The 12,877-nt window shown below is 40.3% G+C and overlaps 1 protein-coding gene across 4 annotated transcripts in view; it reads left to right on the plus strand.

Moving 5' to 3' along the window:
• Window positions 1–12,877, plus strand: part of LOC137982517 (uncharacterized) — a 313,756-nt gene that overhangs the window by 226,092 nt on the left and 74,787 nt on the right. For 3 of the 4 annotated variants that reach the window (XM_068829622.1, XM_068829624.1, XM_068829625.1), the window contains 3 exons: window positions 299–479; window positions 2,422–2,634; window positions 3,782–8,829. The exons of the other annotated variant lie outside the window; for it this stretch is intronic. In XM_068829622.1, the coding sequence (XP_068685723.1) occupies window positions 299–479; window positions 2,422–2,634; window positions 3,782–3,840 (453 nt within the window). In that variant the 3' untranslated portion in view covers window positions 3,841–8,829. Of the gene's footprint in view, window positions 1–298; window positions 480–2,421; window positions 2,635–3,781; window positions 8,830–12,877 lie in introns of those variants that run through there. 4 annotated transcript variants of the gene reach the window in all.

Genomic DNA, 12,877 nt, shown 5'->3' on the forward strand with positions numbered 1-12,877 from the left:
TCGTCCTTAAAATATCTTTTAGGGGTTCCTTCCCTGTGTTGCTGTTTTGGATCAGTCGTGCTTCAATGAATGCAATGAAAAACGAACCCTGAATTGACCCCTTTCGTTGTGCGTTTTCGTGTTGAAGCTGCCCTAAGTTTCTCGAGGATTATATTGTCTTAAGTGAACAAGCAATAATAGCGAAGCACCATGGTTGAGCATTCAGTATCTAAACATTTATTTCTTTACACATTTTGCTTTCTTTTTAAAAATGTTTTAACAAACAGTTTTTTTATGTGAGTTCATTCTCCTTCTTTAGTCCTACGAGATTAAAGTAAGAGGTCCAGATAAAGGTCAGCTTGTTATTACTGCTCACACAAAGGAAACACAGTGGACAATAAGAGCAAAAGACAACCTTTTTATCGTTAAAGCTCAAAACTTTAGCTTCGAAGTACGTTGTAAAGCAAAATCGTGCTATGGACCAGTCACCACTGTCTCGGGTAAGTTGTTAATTTTTGGGTCTTTCATGTTAAGCAAAAACGTAATCGGGAGGCGTCTGTAGACCGGGTATTTTTTGTTGTTGTTTTTTATTGTTGTTTTCGTGAGCAATATTTGCTTTCACTGAAGGGCGAGCGAAGATTTCGGGCAACTAAGACCACAGATAGTGTTGGAGTAGTTTGCAAACAAATAGAATTTAACCTTCAAAACTGAGAAAAATTGGCTTTCACTGACGAGAGAGCGAAGATTTAGGGCAACTAAGACCACAGATAGTGTTGGAGTAGTTGGCAAATAAATAGAATTTAAGCTTCAAAACTGAGGATTGTGGTGGTGTTAGGGGTGAATGGTGATGATGCTGATGGCGATGATGATAATGATGATGATGATTACAGGAGCCCATGAGTACGAGCTTGTCTCTTCCATACAAACCTTTCTATTTTTAGAAGGTCACGAGTTCTTCGGCTCTACACGCACTTTTTAGAATGGCCAATCAGGATAAAGTTATTGTCACACGAAGACAAAATTAGCAAAAACAATGTGTTCAAGTTACCGTAAATTGATGCAACTGTGAGTCTCCTGCTGGATGGTTAGTTCTAAAAATAGAAAGATACGCGCGACGCCGGGCGACTCAATGATAAAATGCATGGGGCGGTTCCTTCTCATGAGCTCCTTATGAATGTGCGAAAGTAGAAGCTTCGAAGTTTGCAAAGGGTTTTTGTTATGGTTCCATAAATGCTTCAGCGCACCGCTAAGCCGATCCTTTTCATCAAAAAACGTTTGGGAGCTTGGCTGTATGTTAAGGAGGTTGAAATTTCAGTTATAAGGGAATCTTGCTGACGTCATTTTTTAGGTGTTAAGCGTTTCAATTTTAATCCATTTGGATTTGCTAACGAGTGACTTAAAAGCCATCAAAAGCTGATAATTTTCTATTTTCGAATTCCCCATAATACACTTTGTTTGCCCCCCAAATTTTGCATAAACCATTCTTTTCAATTGCTCTTGGGAATATGCAGTGTCCCCAAGACGATTGAAAACAATAGTTTATGCAAAATTCGGGGAACAAACAAAGTATGTTATGGGGAATTCGAAAATAGAGAATTCTTGGGTGATAAAAGCACTAATGAGCTCACGCATTCTTTAGAGATGGAATGTAATGGAAATTCCATATTCAGTAATGATTTTCAGCTGATAGATCAGCAAAAAATGGGCTTATGCTAATGAGGCAAAAACAAGATTTCCCTATAAGGAAGATGTCTGTTCACAAACATTTGCAGCTTTTGTTATTCAAATTTGCCAATCACAGGATCAAAAGGTTGGCACTGGTTGGCACATAAATGATAATGGGTGACGTCAACGATATCATCCCTATAGAGTGTTTTCACTCACGTGATCAGTAAACTTGTTTTTCCACCGAAACAAAAGAAAGCGTTTGGATGATAATAGACTTAAATTCCGGGAGGATTTGTTGGGTATACCAATATGGCCGCTGTTCCATTGTTTAGGTACGCCAAAATGGCCACCGTGACGTCACGCGCAAACATAATTTAGGAGTAAGGATGACACAATAGTGAGAGCAGTTGTTTCCGACCTGTGTGGCTCGGGTTCGATTCCCAGAGTTTGCGTTCAATGTTGGTTGAGTTTGTTGGTTCTCTACTCTGCACAGAGAGATTTTTCTCTGGGTACTCCGGTTTCCCCTATTTTCAAAAACCAACCTACGATTTCAATGAGTGGACTTGATTTGATTTGATTTCCAAAAGTGTCCCCAATCAATGCTTCAGTGCTAATACAGTTGAAACTTAAGTAAACTTCATCATCATCATCATCATCATCATCATCATTATTATTATTATTATTATTATTATTATTATTATTATTATTATTATTATTATTATTATTATTATTATTACTCTATATTATGGTTTGTAATGGCTTGTGTTTGTTTAGCCTTAGCAGAAGCACTCCCTTCACTTCTTCCTTCACCCGTTCCAATCAAGCAAGGCAGTCGAAAAGACATGAGTCCTGTGGTATGGGCAGTACCAGTTGGTATTGTAAGCTTGATCCTCATTGCGGTCATTATTTTCTGCGCGATGAAGTATCGTCGTCTTGAGCGCTCAATGTACGCTCTCCTGATCAGAAGGACAGCATCGGTCAGCGAAGGTGGGGTGATTTATTAATCCTTAGCTCATATGTTAATCTGAGAGGCGCCGTGGCCTCGTGGTTAGTGCGCTCGACTGCGGAGTGAGTAGTCCGGGTTCGGGCCCTGGCCAGGGACATTGTGTTGTGTCCTTGGGCAAGACACTTTACTCTCACGGTGCCCCTCTCGACCCACGTGTATAAATGGGTACCGGCGAATTTAACGCTGGGGGTAGCAATGCCATCCAAGGGGAAGTAGAAATACTCCTCGTCGCTTCGTACAGCGGAAACCGGGGATAGGCTCCGGCGTATTGGGCCACTTGGCTCGTAAGCAGACTTTATCCTATGTCAATGGCTCCAGGGAAGAAAGAGAGAAAAAAAAAAGTTGCAAACGTTTTCCACGCGGCTCAACACTCTTGCAACAAGACATTTATGAGGAATAATTCAGCGAAGGGAAAGTGAACTGTAAATTTCAACGGAGCAAAAAATCACTAAGCAAACATCTATGATTACAAGAGATTATGTTGTATCTCTTTGGCTGTTCGGCAGTGATTAGTACTTTGTCAGCCATCTCCTTTAACCAATTATAACGCGCAAGTACCATTTGTTTGTGTGGCTTGCGTATCATGAACAAACGGATAATGGCCCCGTGTCGCATTACGTCATTTTTTTGTTTCATGAATACTGTAAGAGAAACTAGTTGCTTGGCGACGGACAAAATGGCAACTGAAAATTTGGCAGGATTCGAACCCACAACTTCAGTAACACCAGTTTTTGGATGTTCTACCCATTGAGCTACTGTAACTCCTATGCCTTTTTTCCCATAGGTCCCACGTGCGCATAACATTTAAAACATGAATAAGTTGAGTACTTTTGAAGGGAAATAACCTGCAGAGTGCTTAAAAAGGACCCCTAAAGTCTCGCGGCTTTTACTTTGCAAAATTACTTACCTGTTGGAAAATTTTTTTGCAGTCGTATTTCGTTGTGTTAAGGCCCTATTTCCCTTAGAAGGAAAAAGACAAGATAATGGTGATGATTTTGTTGTCTGGCCGAATCGTGTGTCCTACTATTGAGCCTTTTTGGATGCTTTTCTTAAATTCTTTAAAAATGTTTCTTATACAACATTTTGGTGTCTAGTTATATGTTCATTGGATTCGTATTTTTTCCTCAGATGACGAGCTACCTTTGCTGCAAACCTTCTCCGATGATGAACCACTCATTAACGCCTAACGTGTGGTTTTACCGGAATTCTTTGTGTTTGTAGTTGGTGTCATGTCAGTTGCAGTTAATTTAGTGATAGTACTTTTTTACTTTAGCCTTTTAAAAAACCGGGCCAGCACCACATTCTACCCGGATCAATACACCACATAGCTCTATCCTCCTTTGATTGACTAGGGTTATTCATTTTTTATCTTTACGTGTATTGGTATTGTTCTAAACCTAATTTTTTGGGTCATGTTTTTAGCTGTGCGTTGCGGAGGACTTGATTGAATGAGCATTTGATCGACTAGGGTTGTTCATTTTTTTAGCTTTAAGTGTATTGGTGTTGTTCTAAACCCAATTTTTTGGGTCATGTTTTTAGCTGTGCGTTACGAAGCACTTATGCGAAGTTTGGATAGCACGCACAAAGTGAGAGTTTCCTTCAACTGCGCTCCAATTATTGCTCAGACATCTTTGTTTAATCCGAAATGCATATGCTAAAACATTGGCCTGTTGTTGACTTCGCCTATTTTGTCCTTCGTTGGTTTACTTACATGAATATCAACTGTCGTAGAATAACATACCTTAACTAAAAGGTATTTAGTGCTTTTGAAGCACTCTGATCATAAAACAAAACGTGGCAGTGTAGTTAAGTACATACAAAGGTTATAATATTTGTTTTACAATGTATGAAGACCTTGAAACTTGACGAAACTTGACAGCGCCATTCATTGTCCAGGTATTAAATGTTGTCCAGTAAGCACTTACAGCAGTTTAATATCAAGGCTGAGGAACTTGAAGTGAGCGATATAATGTACACTTTATTTTTTTGTTTGTTTTTTATTGCCCTTGAGAGTAGTTTGTCAGAAAGTTTAATTATATTATAACCACCGCTTACCACGTCTTTAAAGCGAACTTGGCAAAATTGTTAATTTTGTGCTATTTTTTACGTTCAGTTAGTAGCTTACATGCAACGTAAGCTTTTCCAACTGTTTTTTTTTTAACGGCATGAGGACAGCTCCATGCAGAGTGATTTTTTTGTATGATGTAGCTCTTTGAACGCCGAAACACGAGGCATCCGAGAAGATAAACCCAGCGCAACCTACACCGGCATGTACCAGAGACCTTGGTTACCAAGGCGGAAATAAGAGGCGAAGATTCACTAGTTATGCATACCTCGTGTGAGAAAAGCAAGGGTCGGGAAGGCTATTAGCTCTGCAGCAGCTTTAGATTTCCTATAACTGGTCGCGTCAAATCGTAAGCTCTTTTATCGCCAGTATGCCTGCTTTTAGAGCGTACAATGTACTTGCCGGGCTAGTTATGCAGCAGGGTGGAGCTAATACAAGGCCTAATGTGATTGCGTCGCCACCCAAACCGAGACCAACGATTAAACAACAGGAGCAATGGCATGCGACTTAAAATAATAGTCACCTTACGCGAGATTCTCCACGTACCGTTAGCGTGGTCGGAACATTTATTCTTTAGAGCGGTTTTCAAATGCGTGTCGTAAAACCAAAACCAAAGTAAAAGGACGGAGACAAGCCAGTAAACCAATCAAAACTCGAAGCAATTACACGGAGGTGACACAAAGCGCGGGAAAATGTGCACGCGCGAGCTACGATTGGTTTTGGTTTCACTTTTGATTGGTTGAAAAAGTGACGCAAGAACTTTTAACCAATCACTGAGTGAAGTAATGCAAAACCAAAGTAATTCACTTATTACTTTTGACACTCAATTGAAAACCGCTCTATCAGACCGGGCTTCTGACAACATTACTCAATTGGGAGTTTTACCAAGGACAACGGCAACATTGACGAAAACGTCACTTTAAAACGTAACAGTTCGTTGTATGCTCAAGTCCTCCAGACCTGAAATGTGGTCATTTCACGTTATTGTTTTGTGGACTACGTCAAAAAAAGATGTGCTAAAATGCCTGCAGCACGATTATTTTTCCTCTTTTAACGATTGATATTCTTGTTATGTGATGTAACCATAGATGTTGTTGTTGCATAAACGCCCTAGACAGCAGTGTAGCAGTTTATTAATAACTTGGGATGATGGCACATTTTTCTCTCTGGCCGTTGTTAAGTTTCTAATGTGCGTATTATTACTCAATTTTTTTCCTTTTTTTTTTTTTAATTTCAGCTTCTGTATTACGCCCCTTCGTTTACGTTAGGGTTTGAACTCTCGCCTTTTTGACTGCAAGTAATTAACCGCTGTGTCCTGAATAACAATTAACTTCTTTTAACCACGGGATCCTTATCAGTAGAAGTGCATGGTCTTCTTACGAGCCATGTTGTGAATATATCACCTAAGAGGACTTGACGGCTAAAACTTAAAAATGACAGGCATCGTTGACAAATCTTATAATTTATTAAGTGCTAAAAAAGTAATTTCTAATTTACGATAGCGGAATAAGAACTATTCAAAGTAGTGGCCTGCTTATCCTCAGCAGACAGACTGTACCATGTTTGTTACTGGGCCCCTATAACGAAAACTCTTTTTGAGGGCGTCAGAGTGTAAACAGGTTATGTTGGGCGCCCTGAAGATTATGTCTGTGAATGGTATTTAAGCTGGCAAATATTTCAGACAGGTATTCGGGTACAGGTTTATTTACTGTTTTGAGCATTAATGATTTCATTTTTTTTTTCACGTCTGTCAGTGAGCCTTTTCCACTTGAGAGCACAAGGAATCTGAACACATCTAACATCCCAATCAGACCCTGTTATTATACTTGCTGCCCTGTTTTGGAATTTCTCTAGTTTTTTGACCGAGGCCATTACTGATACAGCCCCACGCAGTGTTGGAATAATAGAGATGTGCTAGAATCAGTGACTTACAGTTATAAATTGTGACTAGGGTACTTTGGGGACATATCGCTTTTGTCTCCTCAGGGCAGCAAGTACTTTAGCAACTCCATCGACGACTTCAGGGATATAAACCTCCCACGAGAGTGTTTCATTGACCTGAACGCGTACTTGGCATTTGTGAGTATTGACTCGTTCAATCGAATTGCCATAAAGGCAAATGTGAGGTTCACTAGGGAGAGATTTTATTATCCCTTATAAAATTCATTAATAATTCATGATGGCAAGACAAAACAAATGTTTTATTAATCAATATCTGTATTTCTGATACATGTTTCTCTTCATTGACATAAATATTTCTTTCGATTTTCCTGGTTAAAATGTCTTAAATCACCAAAAATACCTAATGTAAATTAACACTTAAATGCTGACATTTCATAAGCACAATACAATATTCGCGCCCGTATTGTATCGGATATAAAATGTCTCGCCTTCGGCTCGATATTGTATATCCGATACAATACGGTCGCTCATATTGTATTTAGTACTTAAATTGTGCCTGTAAACGGAGTTGGCCTTGAGCACATTAAGACTTCGACGGTTAGAGTCGTGCCATTGTTTACGATTGCTTAGATCGTGAGTCAGGGATGAAAACAGCTCTTCATGGGTTTTGAGATTAGTTTGAGATGTGAGATAAGTGTCATCGGCGTACATCCTCGCATCTGATAGAAAGTTACAGATGGGGAGGTTATTAATGTACAATACTTTAAGAACAACATGGGGCCAAGGAGTGTGCCTTGAGGCACCTCACAACGTAGGAAATTACGTTGTCAATAGGGACCTTACGCAAGAACGACGACGACGGCTACGAGAACGCCACAACACAATGGGTTTAATGAACAAAAACAAAAGCTCTGCACGCCCCGCACGTGCGTTTTGCATGTTGGTACATTTCGTTGCCGTTCTCGTCCTGACAACAGGGAGCTTAAGATCTACGACGACGACGTCGTCGAAAACGCCAGAAAACAATGATATCATTGGTTAAAAGAGCATAAATAATCGTGCTGCACGTGCGGCACGGATTTTAGCTCATATTTTTGCGGTTCTCTGCATGACGACGACGTGAAATCACTATATTTTAGGTTTTGACGACAACGTTAGCATGCAACAGAGAATCTTTCATTCTCTATTTTCAGTCTGAAACCGGTCGTACCAATTTACTTTTAGGATACTTCGCCCACATTGTACGACGTGAACAAGAGGAAATAATCACGAAATACTTCTACTAGAGCAAAGTTCTACTTTGAGGTGACGTTTTCGTCGACGTCGCCGTCGTAGATCTTAAGCTCCCTAACGACGTGAATTGACCAAAGTTGAGGTTTTGTAGAGGATGTGAGAACCTGACGGAACAATTCAATTTTTTTCCCAAACAACTACGTCTTTCATGCCAATTTTATTCCTGTAATGTTGATACACACTTTCCATTCCGAACGACTTGGGGTTATAACGAAATTATTACAATTACGGGAAATAATATTTTTAGACTACGTTCTCCTTGGCGACGTCGTCGTCCTTGCGTAAGCTCCCTAATAACTTCAACCTGAGTTCAATCAAAGATGTAGTTTCCAAAAAGATTAAGACTTGCACCTTTAAATCCTGGTCCTGAGCCAGCCAATAGGGAGCTTAAGATCTACGACGACGACGTCGACGAAAACGCCACAAAACAATGATATACTTGGTTAAAAGCGCATAAATAATCGTGCTGCACGTGCAGCACGGATTTTAGCTCATATTTTTGCAATTCTCTGCATGACGACGACGTGAAATCACTAAATTTTAGGTTTTGATGACAACGTAAGCATGCAACCGAGAATCTTTCATTCTCTATTTTCCGTCTGAAACCGCTGGTACCAATTTATTTTTAGGATACTCCGCCCACATTGTACGACGTGAACGAGACTGAATAATCGCGACAGACTTATGATAAAGCAAAGTTCTACTTTGAGGTGACGTTTTCGTCGACGTCGCCGTCGTAGATCTTAAGGTCCCTAATAACAACTGGGTAGCCTTCAACGTCTTTCTCTGCAAACTTCTCCGCTAAATGCTTCATAAACATTTTGCATTCTTCGCCCATCCCGCCGTTGGTCCGATCTACTGTTATGTTTTTTTCATGCCTACAATGACTGGAAAAAAATAAAAATGAAAATAAAAAGGTTTAGCAGGAGCTGTATTCAAGCAAGAGCCCATAACCCGGGGGTCGCAACTCGCAGATCAAGATATTTTTAGTATCAATTTTGATCAATTTTCTAGCGTAAAGGGAAGCACTGTTCTGTATGCGTGCGCATCCATAATACAAAAAGAAGAAGTAATCGCTCAAAACATCACAAAGACATTTTTCTAGTCTCTGGTTTTTGATGACTGATTTGTTAGACTTATTTGATATTCAAAATTCGCGGGAAACCTCCTTTAGAAAAATGCCAATCTGGCGATTATAATAATAATAATTTATTGATTTCTGTAGTGCATTACCATGACGCACTGATCTAATGCGCTTTACAATCTTATACCAGCAAAAAGAATTACATGCATAATGATATTTACAATAAATAGTAGAAATAATAGCCTAATATCCTAGCAATGTAAAAATAATTATTCTAAAAGTGCTTGTTTAAAGAGATGGGTCTTGAGATCTGATTTAGAACTATAGATAATAGCACAGTTCCTAATAGTAGCCGGCAGATCGTTCCAAAGTTTCGGTACTGCTACCCCAAAGGCGCGGTCACCGAGTGTCTTATAGGTCCTGCGAGATGTATGTAATCCGTCAAGGATGATGCCTTCCTGGCTACGTAAATTATATCTCCCCTGAGACCGGATACGTGCAAGGGAACTAATGTCTTCTGGAGCCAACCCGTGGATAGCTTTAAAAGCTATCAATAATATCTTGAATATTATGCAGGCGTGGACAGGCAGCCATTGTAATTGTCTTAACAATGGGGTTATGTGGCAAATCCTAGACTCTTTACCCTTTGCAGCTTAGCGATCTGATATGCGGGATAACCCCACAAAAGGCTATTACAATAGTTGACTTTACTCGTAACAAACGCGTGAATAAGTGTTTGTGTGGCTTTGTGTGATAGAAACTTCCTTATCTGCCTAATGTTCTGAAGGTGGAAAAATGCTGCGCTACAGGTCTTAGTAACATGCATGGCCATAGTAGAGTTCTTATCAAAATATGAACCTAAGTTCCTCACAGACGTGGAGGCAGCAACAGTCACATCACAAACCTTCAAATGGCTGACATTCGTTTTGCTAAGTTGTTGGCGCGTTCCTAACACTAAAAGGTATGTTTTCCCGTCATTAAGCATGAGACTATGCTGGCGTGCCCAGGACTTTATATCTGCTATAAAGTCCTGTATAACTTGAACTGCTTGCTCCTCGTTCACACAGCTTGAGGGACTGAAGGAAAGGTAGACTTGGAAGTCATCAGCGTAGGCATGCACGGCAACAGGGGCGTGCTTACTGACAATGTCAAATAGGCCAGTCACGTATATATTAAACAGCAGAGGGCCTAGGCAGGAACCCTGAGGAACTCCAGAGTTAACTTGGTATGTCCGTGACCATGTGCCATCCAGAATAAATCATCAAGGTCAACAGGAGTCCGGTCAGCCAATCTGGAGTTGATCAGATCACGTCTCACCAATGTCCACTGCTTTTAGTTTCCTGTACGTAACGGTCTTCATAGGGACAATTGGCTTAATCGAGTTTAGCCGACAGGTGACAACAGCGTGGTCTGAAAAAAAGCGGCCGATCAAAGGGATTCCATGTACCACAGAATCAGTCTCTCGTGTGATTGTCAAGTGCAATGTGTGGCCGCGTTCGTGCGTAGGCCCGGTGACGAGCTGCTTCAGGTTCATTGACTCCAAGAGATCCAGGAAAATAGCAGCCTCTGGGTCATTGGCGTCATCGAAGTGGATGTTAAAATCGCCGACAATCACAAGGGGCTCAGCAGAGAGAATGCTGGTGGATTCAACGAAATGCGCGAATTCAGTTATAAACGTGTTCACCGTCACAGGGTGTGTCTCTGAGTAGGGTGGGCGGTATATCTTGACAACTCTGGCCCGAAATTTCTCACACTTAATAACGCTCTCAAGGTATTCAAATGAAGGTTCCTCGCCAAAGCGCACACGACTGACTGATAGGTTATCCATATAGAAGATAGCAAGACCACCGCGTTTTCGACCTATGCGAGGCTGGTCCAGCAGCTCGTAACCGGATGGTGTGGCCTGGTTCCTAGCCGCAACATCATTTTGTGTATGCCAAGTTTCAGTCAGACAAATAACGTCAGATTTCATATCACAAACAAACTCCAGGAGGTCAGCACTTTTAGATCTAACAGAACGCACGTTTACCAGGCTGAGAGTCATAGGCGTGTGCAGCCGGCCAAAGCTGTTTTGCGGGACACAGGGTACCGAGACAAGGTTTCCTGTGTTGCGACATGATCGGGAAACCCTGGGTCTTAGCGGGTTTTGTGCTGAACCGGAAGAGCGCGAAACATGGTCCCTTGGCATGGCTGGCAGTGTCTTCTAATGCCGGAACGTGTTGTAGTCGATGCAAATTACGCTTGTTTTGCTGTTGGCCCATGAAGAACTCGGCAACATATTCAAGTCGTATGGCGCTGCATTTTTGTAAAATGTTATGCAAAAATGGTATTTTTTTATTACTCAAAAGGCTTGTTTCTTTCTCGAAGATCACCAAACATGATTTTACGCCCTATTTTGTTCAAAAGTAAGCAATGAAAGAATTTGACCTAAATCATGGGCTACTTAAGTAAAATGCAAGTTTGGCGATTGTGTCATAATCATATTTTTAATGACAAGAAAGACTTCTTTTCTCTTTAGAAGGTCACCAAACATTATTCTCAGGCCTATTTTGTCCAAAAAAATACTGCAAAAAAATTTCTAATTTTTGACCAACTCATGGGCTAACCCTTTTAGAAAAATGCTAATTTGGCGATTATGTAAAAATGGTATTTTTGATTACTCAAAAAGCTTCTTTTCTCTCTAGAAGATCACCAAACATTAATTCTTGGCCTATTTTGTTCAAACGCATGGTCACAAGGGAGTTGCTAGCTCCGGGTTATGGGCTTCTAATACAAGTAAGAAAAACATGAATGAACCAAGGAAAGTCCCCGTCCAATAGAACCATAATCATTAATTACCAAAATTAAGAAATTGTAAGTTTTACCTGAGCCTGCGACAGTATCTTTGAAAACAGTCCGGGTAGCAGCCTCACTGCAGGGCGGGGTTGTCAGGGAGCCTGGGTACCGGAAATACTTGTCATGTTGGCTGGGAGGAGATCAATATATAAATTCTTTTTTTGAGTAGAACGTATTTCGTAGAGCGCTCAACTCAATCGATTGAGGAGCAATAACTACGACAGAAGTTTAAGTTTCACGAGTAACCGTCGTTTTAATGCTACAGAACTGTTTGGTATGGTAATTGCCTGATGAGTGTGTTTATTGTACCATACGAAACAGTTCTGTAGCATTAAAACGATGGTTACTCGTGAAACCCAAACTTCTGTGAAAACATATATATACATAAATTTGTGTAATCTAAATAACGTACAACCGAATTTGCTTGGATAGTGTTTTGTAGCATTTTTTAAGTAATTTGTTAACTTTGCGGTTTTTTTGTATGGTATTCACTATTTAAAAAAGAAAAAATTAATAAAACCTATTAAATTACAAAAAAATCCATTATTATATTTTCTTTTTTTAGTTGTTTCTATAAATCTCGAGTGTGAGATGTTTCTAAAACCAAACGTTTCGGTGTGAGGTCAGCCTCAAACTATCTGAGCAAAACCTCCACCATTACGGAAAATTTTGTTTTAAACGTCACAGAACGCTCCAGCTCGTTTATTTAACACTAGAGACCTGCAGATCTTTGGAGAACGACTACGAGCTATTACTGACGAGATTTGACTACAAGTTTTTTGGCGTATTCCCAAAAAATAGACACCCCGGAAAGCTTCATTGTACGTTTTTTCACCAGAAAAGTTAGCACCGTTATCTTTATCAAAAACCCTCTCCCAGTCACAAAATGACAAAACCTCTAACTTTTTTGAGAACTCGTTTCCGCCATCACGCTGACGTTGTTGCAAAAACTGGTTGTAGAATGACGACGACTATCACATTTTCCCCCAAATACACTGATTGATCCTCGTAGTCTTCCTCGTCTCGTAATCTAGAGGTCTCTATT

This window comes from Montipora foliosa, chromosome 13 (genome assembly GCF_036669935.1).
Source record: "Montipora foliosa isolate CH-2021 chromosome 13, ASM3666993v2, whole genome shotgun sequence".
Classification (NCBI taxonomy): domain Eukaryota; kingdom Metazoa; phylum Cnidaria; class Anthozoa; order Scleractinia; family Acroporidae; genus Montipora; species Montipora foliosa.